General features: G+C 49.2%; 1 protein-coding gene across 2 annotated transcripts in view; it reads left to right on the forward strand.

Moving 5' to 3' along the window:
- LOC126547416 (LIM domain only protein 3-like) overlaps positions 1 to 26,262 on the forward strand; it is a 231,016-nt gene that overhangs the window by 156,419 nt on the left and 48,335 nt on the right. Inside the window, exon 3 of one of the 2 annotated variants that reach the window (XM_055062823.2) lies at positions 24,187 to 24,418. In XM_055062823.2, coding sequence (XP_054918798.1) covers positions 24,269 to 24,418 — 150 coding nt within the window. In that variant the 5' untranslated portion in view covers positions 24,187 to 24,268. Of the gene's footprint in view, positions 1 to 23,786; positions 24,419 to 26,262 lie in introns of those variants that run through there. The other variant, XM_050195410.3, reaches the window with a different exon arrangement.

Here is a 26,262-nt window from a genome sequence, read left to right on the forward strand (position 1 = left end):
TGTTACGCGGAAACTCAAACACAAACCCTTTTTAACGCGATAGCGTTTTCGAGCTGCCGGTTGAGGTCTGCATTAGTAGGAGCGGCACGGCCCCCTCGGTTCCTTGCACATCATCAAAAGAACAACCATAAAGCTTGCGTTCGTGCATAGTGTTCGCCGCCAGCGTTTCCCAGTGAACATTACGGTTACATGAGCTGCAGTTGCCGAGAAGCGTGAGAAGCACTCGGGGATCTTTGAATGCTATCGCGTTGCAATCTTGAATGCGAAGCTTAAGCGCCCTCCAATTTTTTTTTTTTTTTATCTCTAGCGCTTCCATAATCCATTCGTTTCATTACTTGTCAGCCATCATTTATTCGGCGTAATCGAGAAATAAATTTTCAGTTGTTGGTGCGTCTTGTGATCGTCTTCTTGCTCGTCCTTCATGTTCTTTGGCGCTCTGTAGTGCCATAATGAACGAACTAGCGCAACAATTCGTTTTGACGGATTACCTGCAACCCACTGTCTTACTTGCCTAAAGGTGCACGCGCTGTTTTACATTTATGAATCAACATTTTGTTTAATTTTAATATGAATGCAATGACGAACAGACTGCACGGCCGTAAGAAACGTATACAGCATTCACAGAGCGCCGACACGATGCGGCATTCCCTTTTTTTTTTTTATTTGTCACTTCCCGTATAGACATTAGGAAGGAGCAAGCCATTTTTCGGTTGGTTTTTTTTTTCTTCTTTTTTCTTTCGTGTGTAAGTTAGGAGAAGCATAGTCAGAAACTTATTTTTCACTGATATCCTCGGCAGTTGATGACTCTTGCAACTCCAACTTACTGCCTTATTCTACCAAAATAAAAGCAACTTAATGCCTCATTCCACCAAAATAAAAGGTGCCGATGAGGAGGAGGGAAGCTCATTTTCTGACAGCGAATCTTAATCTTCGGGTTGCCTGCTGGCCGCTCATTCTTCGCTTCATCAATGACCGAATTCCGTTCACCATCCTTCACCACCATCCTAACGCCCAATAGCCTCGGAACAGGGGGCCAAATGAAATAAACCTCTCTCTCTCTCTCTTCTGATCATCCTGAACGCTGCTAGCAGCACAGTGAGGGAAAAAAACAAAAAAACAAAGGAAGAAGTTCACGGTTCTCTTTCCCGGCGATCCTCTTCGCTCGTACGCCGCCGCCGCGCAAGTGCTGACTAGCATCGTCGCGCGCTGTGCCGACGGTATCGCGCAGGACGGCGAAACCAACGGCGAATGGAGCACTCGGTATCGGCCAGGGTCCGCAGGGTGTCGGCGGGCGAGTGCGCGCGCGCATCTTCGCGCGGCGAGCTGTACAGCGCGGCGGAATGGCCTTTTCGTGTTCTCCAAAAGCCTGCACACTCCGGAAGAAATTATCCGCGCTGGTGTGTGTGTGTGTGTGTGTGTGTGTGTGTGTGTGTGTGTGTGTGTGTGTGTGTGTGTGTGTGTGTGTGTGTGTGTGCGCGCGCCTTTCTGCATCGTCGGCTTCCCCGGCGTCTGTGCTTCCCGGACTCCCCACGTCACTACGTCGCGGGCACCGCCTCTCTCCATCGCCTCCCTCTTAAGTGACTTTTTGCACACCTCCTCTTATCTGGGCATTTTATTACCAATACGCCATCTCTTATTCGCCGGCCGCACCCTGCTCCCGCTCGTGGTTACCGCGCGCAGCGTAAGTTTCTTCCTTTCTTTTTCTTTCCCCGGCTATTTTCTGTTTTCCCCACCGCTCATTCCCTGGAATCCTGCCGCCGATGCCATGCGCCCGAAACCTGTATACGTAGAATGTGCGTTGCGTGCACATGCGCGAATCTTACATGCACACGTGGACTATATGCGCCGTTAAGCGTCATTCCTGCGTCAGGGCCTCTCGTTTAATTTCTCCTCGTCTCACCCTTTTATTTGCCTTTCTCTCACCCCTCGTGTTTCTCTGCTCTCTCTCTCGAAGATATCCCGCTGCCGACTGTTATGCTTGTTTCTGTCGACGAAAATGTGCATGTGAGTATCGGACCTTAATGCGAGTCCGCGATATTCCCAAGTCGCTCGAACGTGCTGGGAATCATTTCTTTTTTCTTGTACCGTGCGTGCCGCTTCTGCCTTCGCGCCAGCCGGGCGTTGATGGCTCTCCTTGCGCGAGTGCCGCTCCTGCATAGAAAACTCCGGGGACGACGGTTAGAGCCGTTCTGGAAACTCTTTTCATCATATCTTTGCCAAACGCGCCGCGGCAGCCCGAACACCGTCGCCTCCGGGCCGACGTGCGCTAATTGAGACGCATTACGGCCGCCCGACGCGGTACGCTCCCGCTCGCGAATGGCGCGCCGAATGCGCTGCGTGCGCACTGTATGCGCCTGGTGTTCGTGCGTGTGTATGTGGGCCGTTTACTAATAACGATAACGTGTTCTCGTGGAAGATGATTAGCGTTATGGTAATGCGGATGAGGCGTTTTTGGCTTGGACTTATTGCCCGCTGCGCTGCATGCTTTACGTTCTGTCGCTTTTCGGTGATCGACGCGCGCGTGTGCTTCTTATGCCAGGCACGTTGAGGCTCGCTGCGTACGTCGTGTTTTGAAGCTTCAAGATGGGAATCGACGCCGACTGGCGTAGAACCATAGTGCTGCTCATCGGTCGCTTTCCGGAGCGCAGATATAGATAGATTAAAATTCGTGCCGAGGGGAAGCTGAAAAAAAAAAATCCAATCTCTGTTTTGTTCCGAACATTGCTAGCCTTAGAGGGATGCGTGCTTTTATAAACTGTGGAATGAAACATTTAGTGAAGCTAGTTTGATAGAATACGGTTCTAAAATGCCGAACAAGTTGGTCTCGCAGTGAGAAGAGGCGTCGTAAGCCAGAAGGAATGCAAAACTCACAAATGGGGTGGCGACGCCAACTTGAACCTTCCAGCACAAGGTCCCCGTGACTCCAAGTATTTTAGTAACTCAGATACATGTGTGTATATACTGTACAACGTCACGCACACATCGCAAGTGAAACAAAATAGTGCGCTGCCGACCGCGGTGACTGTGGCATTCCGCTGCTCAGAGCGAGGTCGCTGATTCGGTTTCTCGTGGCGCCTACACCACCGGGTGATTGAAATTCACTTAGCAGTTTTCCATTATGCGGCGTCCTGGGGTGTAGCTTTTTGATCAAAGAAATCGATCAATCGCCCGTTTAATCAATCGGTCAATCAATCAAAAGAATGCACCAGGTAATTACAACGGTTTATCTACACGGCCGTATAGGTCTGCCGTCTGGCGTAGGAAGAAACCGAGTGAAATGGACAAAACGCAACGCGGCCATCCGCTTTCTGCTCCGTGCCGCAGCAGACCGCGATCCGCGACGCGGCTTTCATGGCAAGCCGCAGCTCTCCGCTGCCGGCTAGCTAGGCACAAAATACTGCGCCACGCTCAAGACGAACAATTGTACGAGCGTATACAGGCAGGTCGCTTGTTGACACGACGCACTATCGCGGCGCTGAGCGCTTGCTTGCCGATTCATTCGCCGGTTCGAACGCGAGCAGAACGGACATTTTGACGACGACGCGGGGACCCCCGGAGGAGGAATAATAACCATGCCCGAGTTGTGGCACGACGGGGAGGGAGAACGGGCGAGCAAGGCCCGCGCTACCTCGGCAGTAGAATAGCAAGAGAAAGCCACAAGAGAAAGAAAGTGGCACGCAAAAAAGAAGCGAGACACGCTAGAGCGAGCGGCGCTGGCGTGGAGAGCTTGCGGGCGGCGTTGAGGCTCGAGAGGGCCGCCCTCCCCTCCTGGTCAGGTCCTGAGCGCGCACGCATTTGCATAAGCGAACACGTGTTCCTCCCATTTGCTCGGACATTTGGCGCTGTCGGTCGGGCGAGCGCCCCGCGCGTATAAAACGCGCATGCTTGTGCGCTATTGCCCGCGTTCTTTTCTGGTTTCCATCGATCCTCACTTTCCCACTTTCTCTCTCGTCACAGCAGCGCCGCTCTCTCGCGCGTCGTTGTTCACCCCACCAACGCGGAGGCCGTCTGTCGTAATTCTTCCGGCCGTCTTTTACCTCGTCGTCGCCTCGCAGTGTGTGTTGCGTGCTCGACCAAAATCGCCCACCGATGTGCTTGTGCCATTTTGGCTTGTGCTTAAACAAGCCCCGCCATAGCTCGGCTTGCCGCGTGGCGATTGAGGCCACCGAAATCTCGCTGTAAACTGTACGCCGGCTTGTTTACGCTGGACACCTCCGCAGAAGGCGAACGCTGTTCGCTAGTCAAAAATTCAACTAGAGACTGAAGCTGCTCAGCGGGTCATGTCGCGCTGTTATGAAGCTCTCCGGATCAATTTTGACCACGTGGTTTTCTTGCTTATTATTTTTTATTTTAACGTGCACCCAAAGATCGTACGCGACCGCTTTTGTATTCCAGCCCCAAGGAAATGCGGCCGCCGCGTTCGGCAATCTAACCCTAGTCAGCACTCGTGATAAGTAAGAGACGTTGAGAATACTTGTGGAAAAAATGCAGGGAACCCATTTGTAGATTCGGAATCGTAAGCGTCGGCACAATATAGGTAGCTATAGAGGTTTTAATGACGATAGTAAAGAACGAAATCAGTTGGAAAAATGCTAGACGGCGATAGATGTAGTAAAGCCTGATTAGCTGAAGCAGGCTATAGGCGACTATTTGTCGCCCCTCCCCACGCCCCCTTTTCAACGGGGTTGCCAATAAACATCAGCAGCAGCCTCTTTTTATATCCGCTGCAGGACGAAGGCCTCTCCCGGAGATCTCCAATTACCCCTGTCTTGCGCTAGCTCATTCCAACTTGCACCTGCAAATTTCCTATTTTCATCAGCCCACCTAATTTTTTGCCGCCCTCGACGGCGCTTCCCTTCTCTTGGCACCCATTCTGTAACTCTAGTAATCCACCAGTTATCTGCCCTGCGCATTACACTGCCTTCCCAGCTCCATTTTTAATGCGAAAGCATTATAGGCCCCATTACGCGAAAATTCGGCGTTGTAGTCGGCGGTGTGGCCGAATGATGGTACCAAAAATGGCCGACGGCGAAGAGTAAATCCACAAGAAAAAATACTCGAATTGACGTCAAACTTATCTGGAGGTTCCTGTAAACAAAGTAAATGAATGTCCTTGAAAATAATATCAGGTAAATTTCGGTCTGGGTGGGAATCGAACCCGGGTCTCCTCGCTGCGAGACGGGCACGCTTCCCCGACGCGACATCGGCTCCATTGTTTGAGTAAACTAAATGTGTGCCTAGCGCGTGCGTCATTGCGCACATCAAGTCGCGGCCATCTGGCTGACTAAACGTGTGGCCGAGAGCGTGCATCGTTGTACACGTGACGGCACAGCCAGTGGGTAGGAGCTGGCGCCACGTCATTACTGTATAAAATGAGTGCATAATATAAAAAGCATTAATGTCCAATTGAATGCCGCTGAGCGGTCCTTCAAGTTACGAACTCCTCGCGGTCAAGCGGGCGCGTTGAGACACTTGGCGCATTTTCATTTGGCCATATACCGAGGCGCAGTTAAAACGCAGGCGAGATCTAGCGCGGACAAGAAACGCGCAGGAAAAAAAAAAAAAAAAAACACTTCACCAAACTGACTATAATGCTTTCTCTTGTAGTCTTAAGTGTCTCTGCCGAATTTTTTTTCTTTTAATGTCAACTGGAATATCGGCTATCCCCCGTTTGCTCTCTGATCCACACCGTTCTCTTCCTTTCTCTTAACGTTACGCCTAGCATCTTTCGTTCCATCGCTCTTTTTGTGGCCATTAACTTAGTCTGGATCTTCTTTGTCAGCCTCCAAGTTGCTGCCTCACATGTTAGCATCGGTAGAATGTAATGATTGTACACTTTTCTTCACAACGATAGTGGTAAACTCCCAGTCAGAATTTGGTAATGACTGCTGTATGTGCTCCAACCCATTTTTACTCTTCTGTGAATTTCCTTGTCAGAGTCAGGGTCACCTGTGAGTAGTTGACCTAGGTAAACGTACTCCTCTACAGACTCTAGAGGCTGGCTGGCGATCATGAATTTTTGTTTCCTTGCCAGGCTATTGAATGTTATCTTTGTCTTCTTCATATTGCTGCTGTCTCGGTACACAGGACCGTATCGAGTGCTGCGTGCCGTGGCTCCAGTTACGTACGAAATCGCCCCAGTCAGTACCAGTGCCTCATCTGCCCCGAATTCCACTGACGTTGTACATGTCGCCCGCCTGAAACCATATTACTCTGCTGTTATCACCGATATTTAGACGCACCGGGACGGTGCTTCTGTCGCCGGGGAGATTATACATGCATATTGCGTGTTTCATGTGGGCGATGCGCGCGGGCGCCCCGGCGAAGACGACGAACGCTTTCTGGCTTTCGAGCTGTCGGCTGAACTGGCCAGCGCTGCAGTTATCCTTTGTAAATATCCTTTGTAAATAGTCTTCAGTTCTTACTATTTCGTTCGCGTAATATTAATCTTAAACCCCACTCTTGCATTTTCGCGATTAAGGTTGTCAAACATTTGTTGCAACTCATCTCCAGTGTTGCTAAACAGGACATTGTCACCTTCAAACTTAAGGTTGATCAGATATTCACCGTATATCCTCACTCATGCCTTCCCTGTCTAATAGCTTGGATACTTCTTCCAAGCATGCAGTGAATAGCATTGGAGAGATTGTGTCTCCTTGCCTCAACCCTTTTTGATGGGTACTTTTCTGATTTTGTTCTGGAGAACCAAGCTAGCTGTGGAATATTTATAGATTTTTCCGAAGGTATTCACGTATGCCTCCTGTACTCCTTGATTACGCGCTGCCTCCATTACCGCTAGTATCTCTACTGGATCAAATGCCTGTTCGTGGTATGTGAAAGCTATATAGAGGTTGATTGTACGCCGCAGATTTCTTACTACTTCTACTTCTACTGCTAATAATGTTAATAATAATAATAATAATAATAATAATAATAATAATAGAAACCTCCGTGAATGACGACGCTTTCATCGAGCGTGTGGCCTGAAATACGTATTACGCGCACTTGCCTACATATGTTTGGAATTAAGAAAATGCGAATTTAAACATAGTGCGCTCCAATGATACAGCCAGCAATTTATGGGTGTATTTTGAACCGTGGGATCAATTTGGTGCCCCACTTCAGGCTAGCCATCCATACTGCGAAGTGCTTTTCACAGTTTGTGCATAATATAGATTATTTTCTTCGCGCCTTGGCAGCACTGAGGGCCCCCAAGCAACTTCCGATCTCGTGTGCTCTACGCATATAACACCTGAATACATCGGCATATTATGTCAAAAAAAAAACTTGTTTTGAAGTTAGGTTGACATAGGCAGCGCCCCTAAATAGTCTGTTGAACTCTATAGATGTGGACAGGTGTATTCAGGATGTTTCACGTAACTTGTGCCTAGAATTCCTTTAAAGAAAGTGATTAGCCGCAGCAGAATCAGACCAACGGCATATGGTTGGCCATCATGTGGCACTTCTTAGAGTATTTTTTTTTATATTCCGCTTAATTAGTTAATTAAGTAAGATGAATTAAGCAAAATGTTTAATATTCAGTGTAGGGCCAAGTGCGTTTCGTTGTGTTGTAAAGGTGGCCCGGAAACGACCGATCCAATTTTTTGTGCCAATGTACATTGCGTGGCGATTTTTTTCGGCGTTTCAAAAGGACTCGCGAAATATGGAATAAAACCACGTGACTGCGCTCGTGCGCTATCGTATTGCAGTGCCCTCAACCGCGCGTCTAGCCTATATCCCTAATCAGGGACGACGGCGCCTCCTTTCCTTGTACCACTGCCAAAGATGCTGACGCACTGTGAAGCCGATGCCTAGAGCCGCGGCCGCTGACTTCGCCACGGTCCTCGCGCGAGTTCTTTCGCAGGTACCGCGATTGAGAGCGCTGCAATACGATAGCGCACGAGCGCAGTCACGTGGTTTTATTTCATATTTCGCGGGCTTTCATTAAACGCTGAAAAAAATCACCACGCAGGGTGTACGTTGCCACAAGAAATTGGATCGGTCGTTTCTGAACCCTCTCTACAACGCAACTAAACGCACTTGGCCCTAAAGTGAATATTAAAAATTTTGCATAATTCATCTCAGTTAATTAGTCAGCGAAATATAAACAATACTCTAAGGAGCGCCACGTGACGGCAAACCATATGTAGTTGGTTTCATGCAGCTACGGCTAAACACAGCTTTTTTTTTTGGTTCTAGGCACAAGTTACGTGAAACATCCTGTATACGTGCTAAAAGGTAGGCAGTTGTCGCAATACTGAACACGCGTATACGAATACGAAACTTTGCTCGGGCGAACACCCTCGCGCCGTAATAGGCGTCACTTCGTTTTGATTGAAGGTGAGAAATGACAGGGCGGAACCGGCGTTTTGTGACAAGTGAGGGCACCAGACGATACGGGCCCGCGTTTCAATGTTGAGTGCTATCGGAAATAACGCAACCACGAGTTTTAAACGTTTTTGTGTTACATGACTGTTTCAGTCGAAAGATCTAAAAAAAAACTTCATATTAACGACTATAGTAGCTGTCGCTGCTCCACACGGGCAGCTAAGTAGAATATAGTTGGCCACTGCGATAATAGTTGGTGTGTGCTCTCTGGTTACCTCTGCGTTACAAGATGGCGCCACCAACACGGCTGTGCCTCCGGTAACCTGGTATTCCGTGAAGATTAATACGCTAACTAAAGCTATCTGGTAATTAAGTATCAATTCATATGCAACAGCGAATTAGCCACGTGTCTGCCCTCACACGTGCGTTTAGATTGTATCGACTTCGATCAAAAGCGTCAGTCTAGATTTTACTTTTAAACGATTCTTTATCCATTCTTTTCAGTGTTCGTAATTGACCCGCAACATGCGGCGTCGCCTTTATCGAGCGTACGCTTGGTCCTAAGGATAAGTACTATCTTGAATTGAAGGAAAAGAACCGTTAACAAATGCAACAGTTTCGTCAGAGAAGGTAAGATGGTGATTTCTAGAAAGCCCGGTGGCTGATCAGAAACGAAAGAACTTCGCCTGGGAACGCCATGCGATTTGCGTCGTACTGCGGTCACCGCTATTAATTTCAACTTTTGAACATGCAAATGGCTTTCACTGACCTCTTCGCGGCCGCCATCTGAGAGGGCCACTGCAGTAGAAGTTGCTGCACCTGTATATGAACCCCTTATCCAGAGTGCGGTACGCCGGACGCGTGAGTGGTTTTGATTGTCAGTGCGCGGCTAGCGCAAGCTTTCGTTTCGGAATGCCAGTGTAGTTATAGAGCCTGGGCTTTCGCCGATTTCGCTTTCATAGGTGGCGCGTCGCGGTGATGGTAAACGGTTCGCTTTGGTAACTGTGCACACCTATATGGCTTCTGTCCCCATTTCATCTCTTCGCATCGTCTGATGTCGAGCCCGCAACGCCGCCGCGTCCGGCAAGCGAGGTCCCTACAAACGAGCTTTCTCTCTCGCGCACGCCAATATTTTTGTAGTCTCTCAACGCGCGCCGAGCTCTCCCTCTCTCGCTCTACTCTCTCACGCACACGCGCACGCAAATAGTTTTTCTTCGCTATGAAGCGAAGGCTATACGGCACTAAACCGCGTTTGTTGGACCGCTGCTGGAACTAGTCAATCAGTTTTGTTGACGATATATAACGTGGAAAATAAGGAATATTTTTTACAGTATCTGTTTTAAGCAGCACGTAACACTGACCAGTCAGCTACTGGTATTTAATTGTATTTTTTGTTTTCCCTTTCGTGTTTTCGCACTCGCGAGACCGTCGCACGTTTTACGCATTCTTCACACGCAAAAGGCACCCGCGTCTTCGCACTAGCGTTCGTCGCTTGCTATCCCGCCTGTCAACTCCCCTTCGAGACTGATGACTCAATTAAGCAACAAAGGACATTCGAAGAACGCAAAAGAGATAGCGGGATGGTAGGAAGGAAAGGCAGTGAGGCTAGCACAAACACAAGTAGACGCTACAAGCAAAATAATTGTTTGTAGCGTCTACGCGAAAGCCGAGAGGACGCACCTGGAAATCATAAACGTCGGCATGTACAAACGAGTGAGCCACCTGATGCTGCGTGGGCTCTATTAACGCCGGCGTCGGTTACGCGTCCTAGTCCTAACCGACGCCGCGGTTTTACAGCCGCACAGGGCCTCTGGCGCAAGTTGCGGTTACTTGCTGTTCAAGACTCGATACATATGAGATGTGTATAAACATCGATTAGCTTCAGAAACTGACGCCAAGTTCATTGTCTCTGCCTTCGCTAAGTAAGTTGAATAGGCCAGCTCGGAGAAATCGAAACCCGAACTAGTATCATACTCTTTGGGACTACATGGCATACGAATACATGTGCAGAAGCTCCGTCCCCGTAGCTTTCGCTTCATAGCCAAGTCCGTAAGTAGAGCGGATTAGGAGCGACGCGAATGCCGGAGGGAAAAAAAAAAATTACGCTTGGGTGGGTCCTCGTTTGAATTACGGAATGAATGAGGAAAGGCTGGAGGTGGCAAGAGTGTGCGAAGAAGGGAGTGCAAGTACTGGGCAAATGTGTGGGAAACGAGCAGCGGACAGCTAGGGATGGCGCTTTTTTCCAGCCGAGCTCATTCGAGAGAGGCCGCGAGGAGGTCCGTGCTTCTTCTCCCCTTCGTCCTTTTCGACCCCCCGCCCCCCTCCCGTCCCCGTGCTTCCGCCTCCTTCGCGAAACGATGCCCCATTGTTCGGGGCGCGCCGGCTTTGGCTAACGAACCTCCTTGCTGCGCTGTCGAGCTCCGCCGCCGATGCGGCCCAACAAACACACACCTATAAATCAACGCCATGCCAAAAATGAAATGCAAGAAGGAAAAAAAAAAAAGCAAAGGTGGTGTATTGAGGCAGGGGGCTGAGGACGACGCGATGGAAAGCGGGAAGAGAGAAATCGGGGCGAGAGAAGCGTGTGGCCGGACTGCCGCCATAGGGCGACGGCGGAGGGGGGAGGGGGAACGACTAGGGGGGGGGGGGGCTCGCGGAAGCGGCGTCGGCGAGGGGGGGAGAGGGGGCTGCACCAAGTTCGTTAGCTTGAATGCGTCCAATCAATAATAATAACGCGCCAGCGCGTGGCATTCGCGGCGCTGCTGGGAAAAGCTGGCTGGTAGGCCTTGGGAAATTGGAAGGACATTCAGGGCGCACCTGACGCGTCTGCTAGCGTACTGCCCTCGCCCACTGCCCTCTACAATCTTTTCGTTCTCTCTCCCTTCTCTAGTTCTATACCGCTCGTTCTCCACTTTGCCGGCCTGTCCCGTTCTCTTGTTATTCGTCGTCTCGTTTTTCTGCGTGCGCGTCTCTTGCTTGTTGAGCAGCCAGCCCGGGTTTTCGCGTCCTCTCTCGAGGCCCGTCCCATAATGGCGTTCGTTATGTAGTACGGCCGCGTTTCGTTCGCTCCGACTGCCGTGCAGTACGCATTGCTGCTCTGTTTGTCGGTGTCCGCGGGGTCCCGTTCAAACGTCGCGCGGCATTCCGTGCCTCCGCGCCGCACTGCGCGTTGTGCAAACTCCCACGTTCACTCGTGGCTCAATTTTAGGCCAATGGGGGATTCTTTACGTCGGCGAGGAGAGGGGCGGGGCGTTTAATATTGGCCTGATTACGATCCTAGCGTCGCCTTGGGGTGACCAGTGCCGGAGGTGGCATCAGTACGCGGGGCCATTCGTTAGCGCGCGTCTGCAAAGAGCTAGCCCCCCTCCCCCTACGCCTCGGTGTCCCGGGAGAGAGATGATACAGCATATTAATGAACGCGTTCCGGGGCCTTTGTGTGCCGCGGGTCGTTTGGTTGTCTCTACATCGATCTTGACGCCCTCGCACTGGCTTGTGTGGTCGCTGGTTTGCAGTCATCTTCCTTGGCAGCAGTCAGTCTGTGCGCGCGGAAAGTCTCGCAGCTTTCGTAGCGGGGACTCTCGCGATATATACAAAAGCTCCACTCATCAGACACAAGTCATTGTTGGGTGTCTCCAGGTGTACTTACACGATAGCTCAAGTCAGCGCTTTCGTCCTCTGTTGAAAATCTGCACCCTCGACGGCACTTAACTCGGCCCAGCGAACTGATATGTCCAGGCCGTGTTCCATTATTTTACGGCTTGCTCGCTTTGTACGCGCTGCCGTGTTGCGCGTGGCTGTGCCACGAGCGGCAGTGTCGGAGAGCTCCGTTACACTTCGGAATATCCTCTTGCAAGTTTTCCTCTTCTTTTAGAGCTCAACTCTTAATTGCCTATTCCTGCGGCGAGCGTCGGCGGTGGTCGCGGTGTAACCGAGCGAACGGGCACAACAGCGAAGGATGAAAAAGACTAGCGTTGCGCCGCCTGGTGCCTCGCACCGTGGTGCCGCGCACGACGTGTTCTGCGACGATCGCTGCGAGATGGCGCCAGAGTACTGCGCGTCGTGTGTTCACTTTACGTTTCTTCGGTCACTGCTTTTCATCGGCTAACAAATGTTAAACGTTATCCTACGACGCACAACGCGCCTGCATGTATCAGAAGTTTCTTGAATGCTAACGATAACGATAATGCTAACGATCCGTTGGCTGTTGTCACCAATGTTTTTTGTTTTTTTTTTTAATCTGATCGTATGCGCGATGCAAATACTGTAGTACTTTGTGGAAGTCACACGGGCACCAGCGATTACTCTGGGACATACGACGAGTCGTGTGTGAAAGCCGACGCGCTTGACCCGCAGATCAGATTTTCGATGATCGCCGATTCTGCTCGCCGCTGTCGTTGTGATTGGGTGTTACTTGTTTGCCAAGCTTCGCTCCGTTTGGAACGTGCCGCACGAGACAGATTGTCCGCGCCATCCAATAAGTCGTGAACTGAAAACTCGTATAGAGCGGCGCTGAAACTTCACATTAGGAAGTATCGTAATCGTCGGGGATTTTTTTTTTTTCTTTTTGTGACAGTACGAGTTGTCTTGTGCTACTCTAAGGCATTGTTTATCCTCTTCAATGCATGCGGTTCGCGCGTCTAATGATTGTAGAAAAACCTCCGCGGAGTAAGCGCCACTTGCTGATCGCAAGGACGTACTATATCGTTGGGTAATACACTGTTTCAGGTGTACAGATGCTAAGCGGCACATGCCTTATTTGTCTTTCGTTTTCTCTCAAACTACGCCGGTGCGGATCCCCGGGACGTTGCCAGCTGTGGGGTGCGTAGTGACGTCTTCTTTGTCCTTGAGGTAGTAGGCCGCTGCTCGTCGACGTAGCTGATGCGCGCCTGCACAGAAGGAACGCGCACACACGCGCGCGCACGAACACATGGTATTTTAATTTAATGGCCGCATTTGAGCGACCGCGGCAAGGGCGTCGGTGGTGCCTGGGAACACGCATATGCTCTCTGTGCAGCTGGGAGTCGGGCCGCCATTTTCAGCCAGCAAATAATTTCTTTCTCCCTTCCCGGCCGTGTGGGAAGCGTTGGGGCAAGGGGTAGATGGGCGGGGGGAGGCAAATGGGATGCTTACACGAGAACAACAAATAATATATCGGCATGCTTAGGTGACCATTAGTCGCGGCGTGTAATTCCATTAGGTTAGGTTGCGTCTCCTGCACATGCGTTTCAGTATGCGGGTGTTCATGGCCCTGCACCGTAAGAGGAAGCTCTTCGTTTGGTGAGCTCCCGCCTAAATATACGGGTACTGAGAAATCGCTTTGTTCGGCATCCTCTGAACCAATTTGTATTAAGCTTTTTATTTTTTGCAAATAAACGGAAAAGTGAAAGGGGAGATGTGCCTCGGAGATACATTTTCGTTATCAACAAAGCCAATTGGATGGAATTTATGCACAATATAGAATTTACTCTCCTATTATCGAATATGAGTTTCCTTTCTCAATTTCTTATGAGGTTATTTTTCTGTGCATCCTAGAATTCGGAAAAGTAGAGTCCATTATGCAAAGTTTGGGCTTCATACCTCGCCTATAAAACGGCCTATATTGCTTGTGATGAACTATTGCAAATAGGCTAAAAAATATTTTTTTAAAAATTTAATCTCGACTACAGTTCAAAATATTAGTGATTGGTTTCCTAATATGCAAATGACCAAAATTACTGCCAATCACAATAAGACCTAGATACTTGCTCTCTGCGCATGCTTGTACATGTGCATGCAGAGTTTGGCCGAGATGAGCAGAGATGCAGGGATTATGCAGGCGACAGTGACGAGAGCGTCGAGGAACCGACGATCGTGACCTGGTGCATGGCGTGAGAAGTTGCTGTCGCGAGAAGAAGTGTTCCCTGTAGACGTAGCCTGCACGAACTTCAGCCCTCGCCATCCGCACACACAGTTTGAGCCGTTTGAACCGATGCCGATCGCGTTCAGCCGAAGTTAAGCCTATATGTCACAGTCGGATAGTTCATTCGTCTGCTGCTGGCGGGATTGAGTGACCGACATGAAGCTAATTAAGCCATCAGGATGAATAAAACTCATTCTGCAGTTCAGTTTTGACCATATAGATTTGAAATAAGCCATTCCTCTTTTCGTACAGCGCACACACAAAGAGCGAGAAGCGACGACACGGTACGTTGCCGTTTTCGATGGAAAGCCGCCCGCCGCACTTACCAGCACTTCCCTAAATTAAATGCAACTACGAACATGGGCGTATTTTTACGTATCGTCATGCATACTCATTATTTAGCTTCCGATGTGCACTGCTTGCCTCGTATCCCAAATGGGCAGCAAGCGTAGGCCCCTCGATACAGCATGTAAACAATCACGTATTTCAGCTGCCAACGGTGTCTATACTGGCATCGGTGTTTCCGCGAGAAAACGACGCGTGCTCGCAAAGTCCTCACCTATGTCCGCTTCACGGAACATATTGTGTGCATGAAGAGAATACGAAGATTGATAAGTAGGCAGCATAACAACGCTCCCGTACTACGGTCTCCCGCGCGCAGTTTTTGAAGATCTGTGGTCGCTCATATCAGTGCGATTCAGAGTGATGCAACGGTGCTTACATGCACAAAATCTGCCTGTTGTTAGGAATGGCCTGCCGAGGTGGCAACGTGCAAGTTATTTCAGCCCGCTGCACGTGTTTCGATCCACCCGCGGTGGGGGCGCCCTTCAGAGAACCAGCGAGGACAGCGCTAACCAACCATGAACTTACTTCAGAGAACTGCGGACAACAGGCAGCCACGCGGCAAGGGTCAGCTCAGGGGAGTTCTCAAGGGGAGGCAATTGGCGGTGCCATCCCCATGTGCTTTTCGAGACACCAGACAATGGACCGCGGCGGAGGCCACTGTGCGAGGTCCGCTCTGGAATTTAGAGGTGCCGGCTGGGGTCGGGCGTGACCACCAGGCTACGGGTACGCAGGACAATGGACACCACGACGACTGCGCTGCAAAGGTCGTCTGCCCGCGGAGGGGGCACTGAAACCTATGTGTGCGTGTGTGTGTTTGTAAAACGTCCCGCAGAGAGGCGGCCTGTTTACGATGGCGTCGAACGTTTTGCCTTATCTAGGGATCTAGGGAACACGAAGTGTTTAAAAACGGCGGTTTGTCGGCTGCTAGGTGTGCTCGTCGTCGTGCTCTGTGCTCGTCAATGTACTCGTGAGCTGTGTGCTCGTTTGCTGTATGCTTCGTCTTGCGGGCTCCATTTGGGAGCCACGCTAGACTGTCGATGTATCTCTTGTCTTAAAAGGTAAATACTGGAAATAAACCCTGCTCGCCTAGTCCTGTCGCCCCAAGTTCCTCGGATCGTCTTACAAGCCCGACTCCAAATCTTACACTGTTTTGATATGTTCTGACATTAATTGATGTCACCGATGAGTGGCTATAGCATTATATTTCAAGCGAACGAGGAATGGTCGCTGTACCTGCCGATGTAAACAAATGCACCGTTCGGTGCTTTGAACTGTCAGCGGCGTTTTTGCGAGATACAAATGCGGAAAGTCGTGCTCCACATCTTACAGTGAGCATGCGAAGTGCTTCTCTGAAAAGGGGTAAAACACCTAAAATAGCAAGCAGCACGTATAAAATCAGTGGTTAGGGGTACCCTTGGTCTTCATATTGCAGCACGCTGGCTCTCGTCGTGGCGGGTCGAATGCGAACGGCGATTCATGACTATTGAATCATAACTGTCAATGTTTGAAAGATCCTGAGAGCTGGTGTATTGTCACCCCAAGGTTCGCCGCAGTCACGATTCAGCCGAGCGTCTGCTCTTTGCTACCAGCGGGTTAGACCGGCATGCCTTGCGCGCCTTTCCCGGTGGAGACACTCGTGACGTCACACGAAGAGGTTCGCTCGGCTGCTTGGTTTTTATTTGGGAATTTTCGTCAAAATTCTGCTGTAAGACGCGTGACAGGGGGGGTCTCGGGAACCTAAATATTCCATTACCGTGACATGGTCAAAAAATCGCCGGAGTTGCACTTTAAAGGGCCCCTCACCAGGTCTGGTCACTTTGAGTTGACAAGCGCAGAGCACACATTGCGCGATAACGATCGTATATGCAAAGTATTACATCGGTACACGCCGGGGAAAGATCTGAAATTTCAAACCGAACGCCACTTTTTCTTCTCCTCGCGGCCGCCGCGCTTCCAAGCCGGAGGAAGACGTACACGTGCCAGTGCACCTACGTACACGTGTTTGCGCTGTGACGTTGCTCGTGGTGACACGTGACTTCGAGAATTATTCAAGTCAGCATCTGTTATTTGTGTAATATGTTGCTTGAATAGACGAACTAAAAAAGCTTAGAGAAATAATAAAACGCACAAACTGAATGTCTGCACTTGTTTGTTTTACTTCGCACCGCAGCAAGAGAGATGTACTTTCGTTCCGTCTTCTTGTTCCCACGTCTTGCAGTCGCGCGCGCAAACACCGAAACTATGTCATTTTCTACCGTGTTCCAGTGCGGGATCATGCTTTGTAATTCGTTTGTGTCTGCCTCAGTATTCGTGTAGCATTGACTTATGCCGCTAGTCCGGTGTCCTCGTGGACAGCGCGCAAAATCGCTGCGCGAAACGAGACAATCTAAACAGCTTGCACGCGACGCCGTCAGCCAAAGTGCGCCGCGCCGCAAAAATAAATAAATAAATAAAAGAAAAAAAAGCGACGAGAGAAAAAAATGAAAGCGGGGCCCGTGACGTATGGGTCACATGATCCTTGAGGTCCGGTGTGGGAGAACGCGGGGAAGGTTTTTCGCTTGCAGAGGCTAGACTGTGCGAGAGGAGAGAGTGTCTCGCTTGGCAGTGAAGCTCGCCACCTGAAATCATGGGTTCGCGGCACTGAAATATTTCTATCTCGGCTATTAATGAGCCGATTTGAAAAATTATTGTGGCAGAACGCACCCTACAAGACACGTAACAACTTCCAGCCTATAACCCAAATTTGCTATGGTACCGGGTGAGGGGCCTTTTAAAGTGTGGTCTCCAAACTCCAAACGATGCTACCCGCACTCTGCATGAGATCTGCTATTTAGTTAGTATTTTCTTTTTTTTGCTCCTGTACGTTTTCTGTCCTCAGGCAGCCATCCCAGCCCTAAAAAAAAACGAGGCATTGCCATTTATGTTATCATACAAGTTTCGATCTCACGTGACTCATTCATACCATACGTAAAGTCAAGTGTCTGAGAAAATCAATGAAGATATCACCCAGTGCTTCATCTCGAAGTAATCTTGCTCTAGCTATCCAAGACATGAAGTCTAAAATAAAGACAGCGAAGTCCAGCTTTTACTCAAACACACTTCAAGGATTCCTAAGAAATTCACCAAACAAATTCTGGAACTACCTTAAACCTATGGCATCAAGTCATCCCCTAGTGTCGCCCGAAACCAAGAAAGAAAGCGCTAATTCACTAAGCTATTTTTGTTCTATCTGCACAACTGACTATGGGAAACTACCTCAAATCCGCATCACCGTTAATAACTGACTAAGCCCTCTTACCGTCTCGGAGGCAGGAGTACTAAACCTTCTCTTAAACCTGGACACGTAAAAAAGGGCCAGGCCCGGACAAAATGCCAAACACCTTATTGAAACAATACGCAGAATGGACGACGATGTACCTTTGTATATTTTTAACAAATCATTATCATCATATGTTCTTCCAAAGGAATTGGAAATCTGCAAGAGTTGTTCCAATACATAAATCAGGCAGCAAGAACGGCTCGTCCAACTTTCGGCCAATTTCGCTTACGAGCACCGTGTGCAAACTTCTTGAACACATCATACTAAAACATATAACCGTCTTTTTTTTTTAATAAAATGAAAGTATTATATCACTATGGCTTTCGCAGAGGCATTTCTACTATCACTCAACTACTGGAACTAACCCACGACATATAATTTAATATCGACCAACACAGACAAACAGACCTCAACCTACTCGATTTCTCGAATGCATTTGATCGGGTATTACACAAAGAGCTCATAAGGAAACTGAAGATTACATTAGGTACAGGCCCCATAATTAGCTGGATTTGCGACTATCTTACTAACCGTACCCAATTTGTGGAAGTCAACGGGCAGATTTCCCAGACAACCCACGTAACATCGGGGGTCCCCCAAGGAAGCGTTCTGACTGCCTTTTTATTTTTTATTCTTATTAATGACCTACCGGCAAAAATCGCAGGAAACATTAGGCTGTTTACAGATGACTGCATTCTTTATATCGCGGCCACGGCGGCCGCATTTCGATGGGGGCGAAATGCGAAAACACCCGTGTACTTAGATTTAGGTGCACGTTAAAGAACCCCAGGTGGTCGAAATTTCCAGAGTCCTCCACTACGGCGTGCCTCATAATCAGAAAGCGGTTTTGGCACGTAAAACCCCATAATTTAATTTTTTTTAATTCTTTATCGAAATATTAACTCACATGATGACCACATAACATTAAACAACGACTTGAAAGCTGTGTCTAACTGGTGTGCCGACTGGCAGATGACCATCAATACTAAGAAATCTGCTGTTCTGTCAATCACTAGAAAGAAAATAACTCTAGCTTTATGTATACCGTTAACGACGTGTCACTGATAAGAGTTCATGAACACAAGTACCTCGGATTAACATTACCACAAATCTTCAGATGGAACTCCCGTACAAACGACGTTACAGCCACTGCAATGAAACGCCTTTTCATTCTTGGAAGACACCTCCAACTAGCACCACCCAATACAAAACTTCTGGCTTACAAAACTTTCGTCAGGGCAGTCTTTGAGTACGCAAATGTTATCTGGTTCCCATACACTGAACAACTAATTAAAAAACTAGAAGGTGTATAAGGGAAAGCGCTATACGGCATATATACAATAAACATAAACTAACAGACTCGCCCACCGAACTACTTAACAAAGCCGGAATCTTAAAGCCGAGACCACACGTACGCTTGCGGACGTGCGCGAGCTCGCGTCCGCACGCCTAGCGCCTGCCGCGCCTCGCGAGCAGTCGCGGTTTGAATCCACAAAGACGCGCGCTCACTGGGCTCACTCACAGACGCCTTGGCAGGCGCCGCTTCGTACTTTGTTATCGACAGCATTTCAAAATGTTTCAATATCTATAAACGTAATTGTTAGATTTTTATAGCTGTTAGATCAACGCAAAAAGGAACGAAGAAGCACTTTCTTGCATGATATAAATCTGCTTCACTGAGAGTTGAACGTTTCGCACCGTAGCTGCGGAGCCAGGCGCGCTGACGCGAGGCAACCCAAGCGCGCGATAACAGAGAGGAGCTGTTCCCCGAGATCACGCCGCGTTTCGACGCGTACGAGCCATGCCACACCGCCTGCGCATGCGTGGGCGCGTGAACGCGAGCTTGCGCGCGTTCACGCGCGCAAGCTCGCGGCATGTGGTCTGGGCTTAACAGTACAAAACCGAGCAGTACGAGCCCGTTCTAAACTTCCGTACCAACTCTGACACAACAAGCTTACTATTGATACCTCTAGATACATCTCCAGAAATGAAACACGGCAAACGCGACATAAACACACAGAAACACTCAATCAGCATTCTTTTCGTGCCGACTGCTTCAAGAATTCATTATTTCCTTTAGCGATAAGAGAGTGGAATAAACTGCGTGAATAAATTAGTAACAGCTCCTCATTGATACATTTGCCAGTTCAGCGGGAAAACATCTCCTCGCCTTACAGCTGTCATTTACTTACTCTGGTTTGTTACCGATCTTCAAAGGCTGACACTTGAATCGATAAGTGTTCTTTTTGTAAGATGCATTCTACGCATGACTACATCCTGTTTATCATGTTCATTACGTGCTTTATATCACATGTGTTTACAGGTAGTTTTTTTTTCTTCTTTTCTCAGATTCTTGTAGGGAATAGTATAATGTACCCATATATTACATTTGTGAGGCAGTACTTAATTATTTTGTTTAGCGAAGCAAAAACCTTTGCAATAACACACTTGTAATTATATAATGTATTTGCATTCTTTGTTCGCAAATCCTGCCAGTTGTACTTGCCTTTCCTGTTATAATCCTCTGAGGGATTGACAGTATGTGAAATAAATAAATAATAAATACAAGTTTTCTTTCTTGATTTCTTGCCTGCTGTTAATTGATTTCCTTGCCTGCTCCAATAACTTTGCTCTTTCCTTCCCTTGTATCCAGTTGGGCGTTTCTCTCACGTTCTTTTTTGATGACTCCGCGTTTTTTATATTTGAACTTCAAGTTACCCTGTGCCTGGTTGCCAGCTTTCTTGAGCTCTCCCTCCATTCCGTGTCCACGCTTTTTTGGTGCAGATGGTTGTGCACTCCAGCTATCCGTTTGTGCTTACCCATGTTACTGAATATTTTCTTTAAAGTAATATTGCTTTGTTGTTCTCTAACTTCAAAGAAGCCCCTAGCCATTTCACTCAGCATTACCTCGTTTGTGGTTTTACCGTGACCACCTATAATGCCAACCGTCCCACCGCCCTTTCATTAAAACCTCGACAGGATCTCTGATTTTAAACCCGGAACTGGCGTTTGCAAATGGTAGCGCTGGTTCTATTGCCCCTTTCCAAATTTGTAACCTCATATATCAATTTCATATTTATTCTAGCCCCAAATGGGGGGGGGGTTAAAAATTCACCGACGATTACGACGCTTCCTAATGCGAAATTTGAGCGCAGCTCTATACGTGTTTTCATTTCCCGATATATTGAGACAAAGAATTTGAGAGCGACATGTAGCAGAGTCGGCAATCGCCGAAAATCTGACTTGCGGGTCAAGCGCGTCGGCTTTTACACATGACTCTTCGAAGGTTCCAGTGTAGTCGCCGGTGCCCCTTGGCTTCCAGAAAGTACTACGCAATTCGCGTCGCGCATGCAAATCATATTGCGAAACAATCGCAAACCATGACAATCGAAACAAGCGCGAACGAGACCAAACCAAGCAACCCAAACAAGCTCGAGCGTGAGCTGACGCGAGCGGCCGACAGTACGAAACGAGCGGTCGGGTGGGTCCTCATGAAACAAGTTTCCCGCCCGCACGTCACTGAAGGGGCCGCTCTCATTGGTCGCCGCCGTTCGCGCATCGCGTCTTTCATCTGCCGCTCCGCGTTCGCTCTTTCACCTTTCGCTGTTTTACTCGTTCGCTCAGTTACGCCGCCGCCGCTCGCCGCAGGAACGGGCCATTAAGAGCTGGGCTCTAAAAAATCTGAAAAAAAAAAGCAGCGCTACGAGGTGTGCGCCCCTTGGCTGTTAAGCGATTTATTAAGTTGCTATTCAAACAATACGTTATATATTTATTCGGCGCGATACGGTCACTGCTAAATCCTATTCGGTTATAACTGTTGGGTTCCTTTTAGTGGATATAGTTCTTATGGTGTTTCGTAATCCAGACCAACTGGTGCACCGCGCTCAGCTGTGTAAGCTTCCAAGTGTCGTTGCTGTATCAGAGGAGCTCAGCTCTCCGGGCGGCGGGCGCGCGCAGCGACCGTATTTTTAGGCTCGCATCCTGCCCCAAGTGCTGCGGCCGCACGTGCGCTGACGCATGTGCCGTGCACATGCGCTCGAGGCGGCGCCGATCGCGGGGGCGCTCGGGAGGAACCAGACGCGGTGGGCCGGTTCCGACGAGAGCCAGCGGCAGGGTTTCGTTGGGCATTGCTACAGAGCTCGTCGCTTCGTGCTCTTGGAATAGGCAGGTTCCCGTCGTATGCGTTTGCTCTCTCGGCCTCACTTTGGGCGCTGTTCAGAGAAGAGGATATATTCGTCTTGCCTATCACGCAAACCTTCCCGTTTGTTTCCGTTTTTTATTGCAGTGTTGATACTCCGTATGATATTCAAGCGCCTTACTCTTCGCCTTACTCTCCTTCGAAAATACGCGAGCATCGCGCTTGTCACAGAGACGTATGGCCCGTGCGCAACACTGGTGCGTCCGAGGCGGTCGTTTGCCAGCTGGGAAGCCAGTTTCCGTGTGTGCACTTGGCGAAAGACTTGGAACCGTCTCCGAGTATGCTGTGAATGCGTGAAGCTGTAGTAGGGAACGTGAATTGTGTTGTTGGTTGGTTTGTCGCATCACGGGTATTTATTTAGAAGCGCTTGTATCTCAGGGCAACTATAATGCCGATGTAGGCAAAGCTAGGAGTAATCGTTACCACGATCTGGGCGAAGCTGTAAAGCGAAACTATACCACGCGATTACGTTTATTTTGCTTAACTTGACTCCCTTACAGTATTCCGTCTCGAAAGCTGCCTCTCGCCACAGCAAACTACCACGGCCACCAAACACGCACGCTTATGCGTTATTTTGGTATACTTGCGATTCCTTTTATCCCGTCTCGAGTTGATGAAAAGCGGAATGTATTGTTGTTGCAAAAATATTGTTTAAACATTTGGTCATGTTTCTGGCGCGTTTTCACTTTTTCTTTAGCAGTAGCGAAGGCTGCGGCATTGGTTTTAAAGAGGTCGTCTAACAATTGTTCAATGAATTTCAGACGATGTATTTTGGCTCTGTCACAAAGCGTAGACAACTCTGCTCGGTGCAGTAGCTCAGTAGGGGAATCAGTTCGCTTGTAGCTGTTAAAGATAAATCTTGCTGCCTTGCTTGCACTGTACGGCTTCCAGCATAGAAATGTTGGTTTTTGTGTAAAGGAACCATAGTATATTCGCATATTCCAGTTACAGCCTAACAAAAGCGATGCACGATAAGCGCTTTGTATCTGTGGTAGTGTAACGTAGTGTTGGTTTGAGGAAAAACAACTTGTTCATTGCTTTTTTCGTCACCTGTTGCACATGCGCTGCCCAGCTGAGATCAGATGAAATCAAAACCACCAAATATTTGTACTGAGTCACTGTACGAAGGGTGGCACCGTCAAAGGTATATTCAAATAATAGTTTACTTTTTTTTCTTGCTTATGTTCATTACGACCGTTTTTTCAGAATTAACTACCATCTGCCGGTCTTGGCACCACTGGGGAGAATAAGGGGGTTTGACACTAAATGCTAACTCTACAGCACAGTCACCTGAAGGAAAGGAAACAGACGGAACATCGAAAACTAGTTGTCGGTCTGCAATGCAAAGGTTGCTTGGGGCATGTCATGTCTGCTAACTAATCCTGTCTCTAAGCGAAGGCTGCCGCGCGGCGCCGCGATTTTTCCTCGTTCCCCCGAGCGTATGTGCTTAGTCCCGATGCTAAGCGCGCTGCGTGAGGGTTAGCGTAAGTGAACTGACGTTAACGGCACCCAGTTAGGCATCGGCAGTGAAGCTGACCGATTTTGGCCCTTTCTGTGAAGCATCGTTGTGATTCGTCTCGCGCAGCTTTCGATATTTGCACCATTTGGGGAGCAAATCGCTAAGTAAGTGTTAAAGGGACACAAACACTAAATCAGTTTTGACTGATGAAGTATTTTTTCCAAACTCCATCTTCGTTAATTTCGCGGTAAGAGGTTGATTACTAGAAGAGAAAATAGTGGTCGAAGTTCCATTTCTTGATTTCCGCGCCGAAATCCTAGCGTCGGTACGTCGTTGTGACGTCTTCCTAAGTTCAGTCTTTGGCACTTTTAGAACACTATGTAGTCCATCTTTACCAATAAAAGAATAGAAAATCTGCCCGAACAGACACTGTCAATATCCGCGACGTCGTCGTGGCGACCTGGTGTGGCAACTTCAAGGCGGCGTCGCCACCCGTCTTTCTTGTGTAGCACTTCTGTCTCATCAGGCCTCTCGGAGACACTGGCTTTTATCTTATAATTTCGGAATGCAGCTCAAGTTTTTTTTTTTTTTTTTTTTTTTTTCTCCAGCGTCCCTTGAATGTGCCGTGTGCTTCGCAGGCGGGACCCGGTGGTGGCATGGCCGGAGCAGGCCGGCTGCAGCAGCGGCAGCAGCAGCAGCGGCAGCGGCAGCAGCAGCGTCATGTGGGGCGGCCAGCCTAGCGGCCCCGGCGCGGCCGGCCGCTGGGACGCCGCAGGCGGCGGCGCCGTGGTCGAGGCGCTCAAGGCGGCCGCCGCCGCCGGAGGCCCCGCAGGACCCCCTCCGCCGCCCCCGCCACCGCAGCAACAAGGGGTAGGTGGGCGCCGACATCCTGTGATAGCTATGCCACCACTTCTCCCATCACGACGAAGCGCTTCATTTCACTGTCTGAGAGATCCCTAATAAATGGGTGCAGTACATGTTATACATAAGTACAATAGAAGCACTTTCTGTTTGCACTTTCGCCATAGGCACCACACTTTTCGCTGTACAATAACTAAAGAGAGAGATACCAGCTTTGATGAAATACTGGAGAAGTTGGTTTGGCCTCAAAAGCCTGCCACATCACTCTATTTTTGTGTATAGTGACATATTTCTTTTTATTTCGAATTGTTTTAGGCACAAGTTTGTCTGGAATGAGAAGGCTAAAGGCAGGAATCCCTTGCCTAATCTTGACCCTGGCACCTCTACATTACTCAAAACCTAGGTGGCATTACAGAAAGAGAAAATATGACATGGTAATCGATACACGGCGAGTTCATACAGGCGTGGGACCCCTGCGCCAATTGCGCCATCTTGTTACAAACTCAAACTGCGCCAAACACAGGAAGTTGACCAAAATTGCACCGCGATGCGCCAGAACGAATTCGGCATGTGTGCTCCGACGGTGACCGTGAACAGCGAGTGGATCCTTCCTGCGAAAAAGAGTGCATTCGTTCACAATCCGTGCGACGGTGCCTCCCGCGCAGTTTCTCGTAATCTTTTACGAGAAATTCACTGGATTAACGACGACAGAAATTCACAACGACAGCCACTCCCGGCTGTCGTCGCTGCTGTCGGAACAGCTAGGATATACAGTGCATTAAAATACGGTTGAGTGGGCCGAGCGGCTCGGTGCTCCCTAGCTGAGGCGCAAAACAACGAAAAGTAGGCTGCGGGCGCTGCGAACAGACTCGATTTTCGGTGGGCGCGCGCTGCGGCGGGTTCAGCAGTCGGGCGTTTCTGTCCCCAGGGCCGGTATAACGTAAGACTATTCCAATCTGTTTTTATGCCCGTATGAGCGAGGCGTGAGCCATTTTGGCCTATCACGAAGGACTGCTGGGGCATTTGGAATAGTGTCACGTTGTACGTTATGGAGTAAAACTATTCCAATCTGTTCTATAACTTTCTGCTGCAACTTTCTGGTATATATTATACCAGAAAGTTATTAGGTGCTTCGCAAACGCCCTGGTTTATTATGTAAAAATGGCTTGTAAGAAAGTTGTAGTTTTGCCTGAAACGCAAGGCATCGATTGTAATAATAAGTTAGTAGACAGCTAGACAAAGTAAGGATATTAATTTTTATCGATCGTATAAAGCAGTAATCACTCATTTACTAAATTAACAAGCATCGTGTCACGCGCGCACAAGCAATCCTGAACACATTTTACTCGGTCACCACGCGCACTCGCTGTCAAAACGCTGGAGTGAGGAAGCGCGGCAGCAGCAGCAGGCGAATAGACTTTCGTGTTGCCTCTTGCTTCAACGCGAACTGAGCGGCGAAAACACGGCGCACACGAAGCTGTCAGCATTCGGCGCACTCTGTCCCCATCCCAGATCGCTTTCAAGATAGAGCCCGCGCGGCATCTCCACACGCAGCAGCCGCCAGAGTGGAACGTCCCGCCACCTCCTCCCTCCCCCCCCCCCCCCCCCGCCCCCGGTTCCTTGCGCGCGACGGAAGGCGGTGCGATTTCTCCCCGCATTCCTCCATTGCTCGCGCGAGATTCAACCGCGATCGTCGGCTCACCCTCGCGCTCTTTCACTCGCTCATGCAGCATACGGCGCGCGGCGACGAAGTTAAGGTACGGACACACTGGCGGCAAGACGCGCGGCACGCCGCCGGCGGCAAGAACGCCGCGCGGCAGAGAGGCGCACATCGGTTGTGCGCGCGGAGGCCG

This window comes from Dermacentor andersoni, chromosome 1 (genome assembly GCF_023375885.2).
Source record: "Dermacentor andersoni chromosome 1, qqDerAnde1_hic_scaffold, whole genome shotgun sequence".
In the NCBI taxonomy this organism is placed as follows: domain Eukaryota; kingdom Metazoa; phylum Arthropoda; class Arachnida; order Ixodida; family Ixodidae; genus Dermacentor; species Dermacentor andersoni.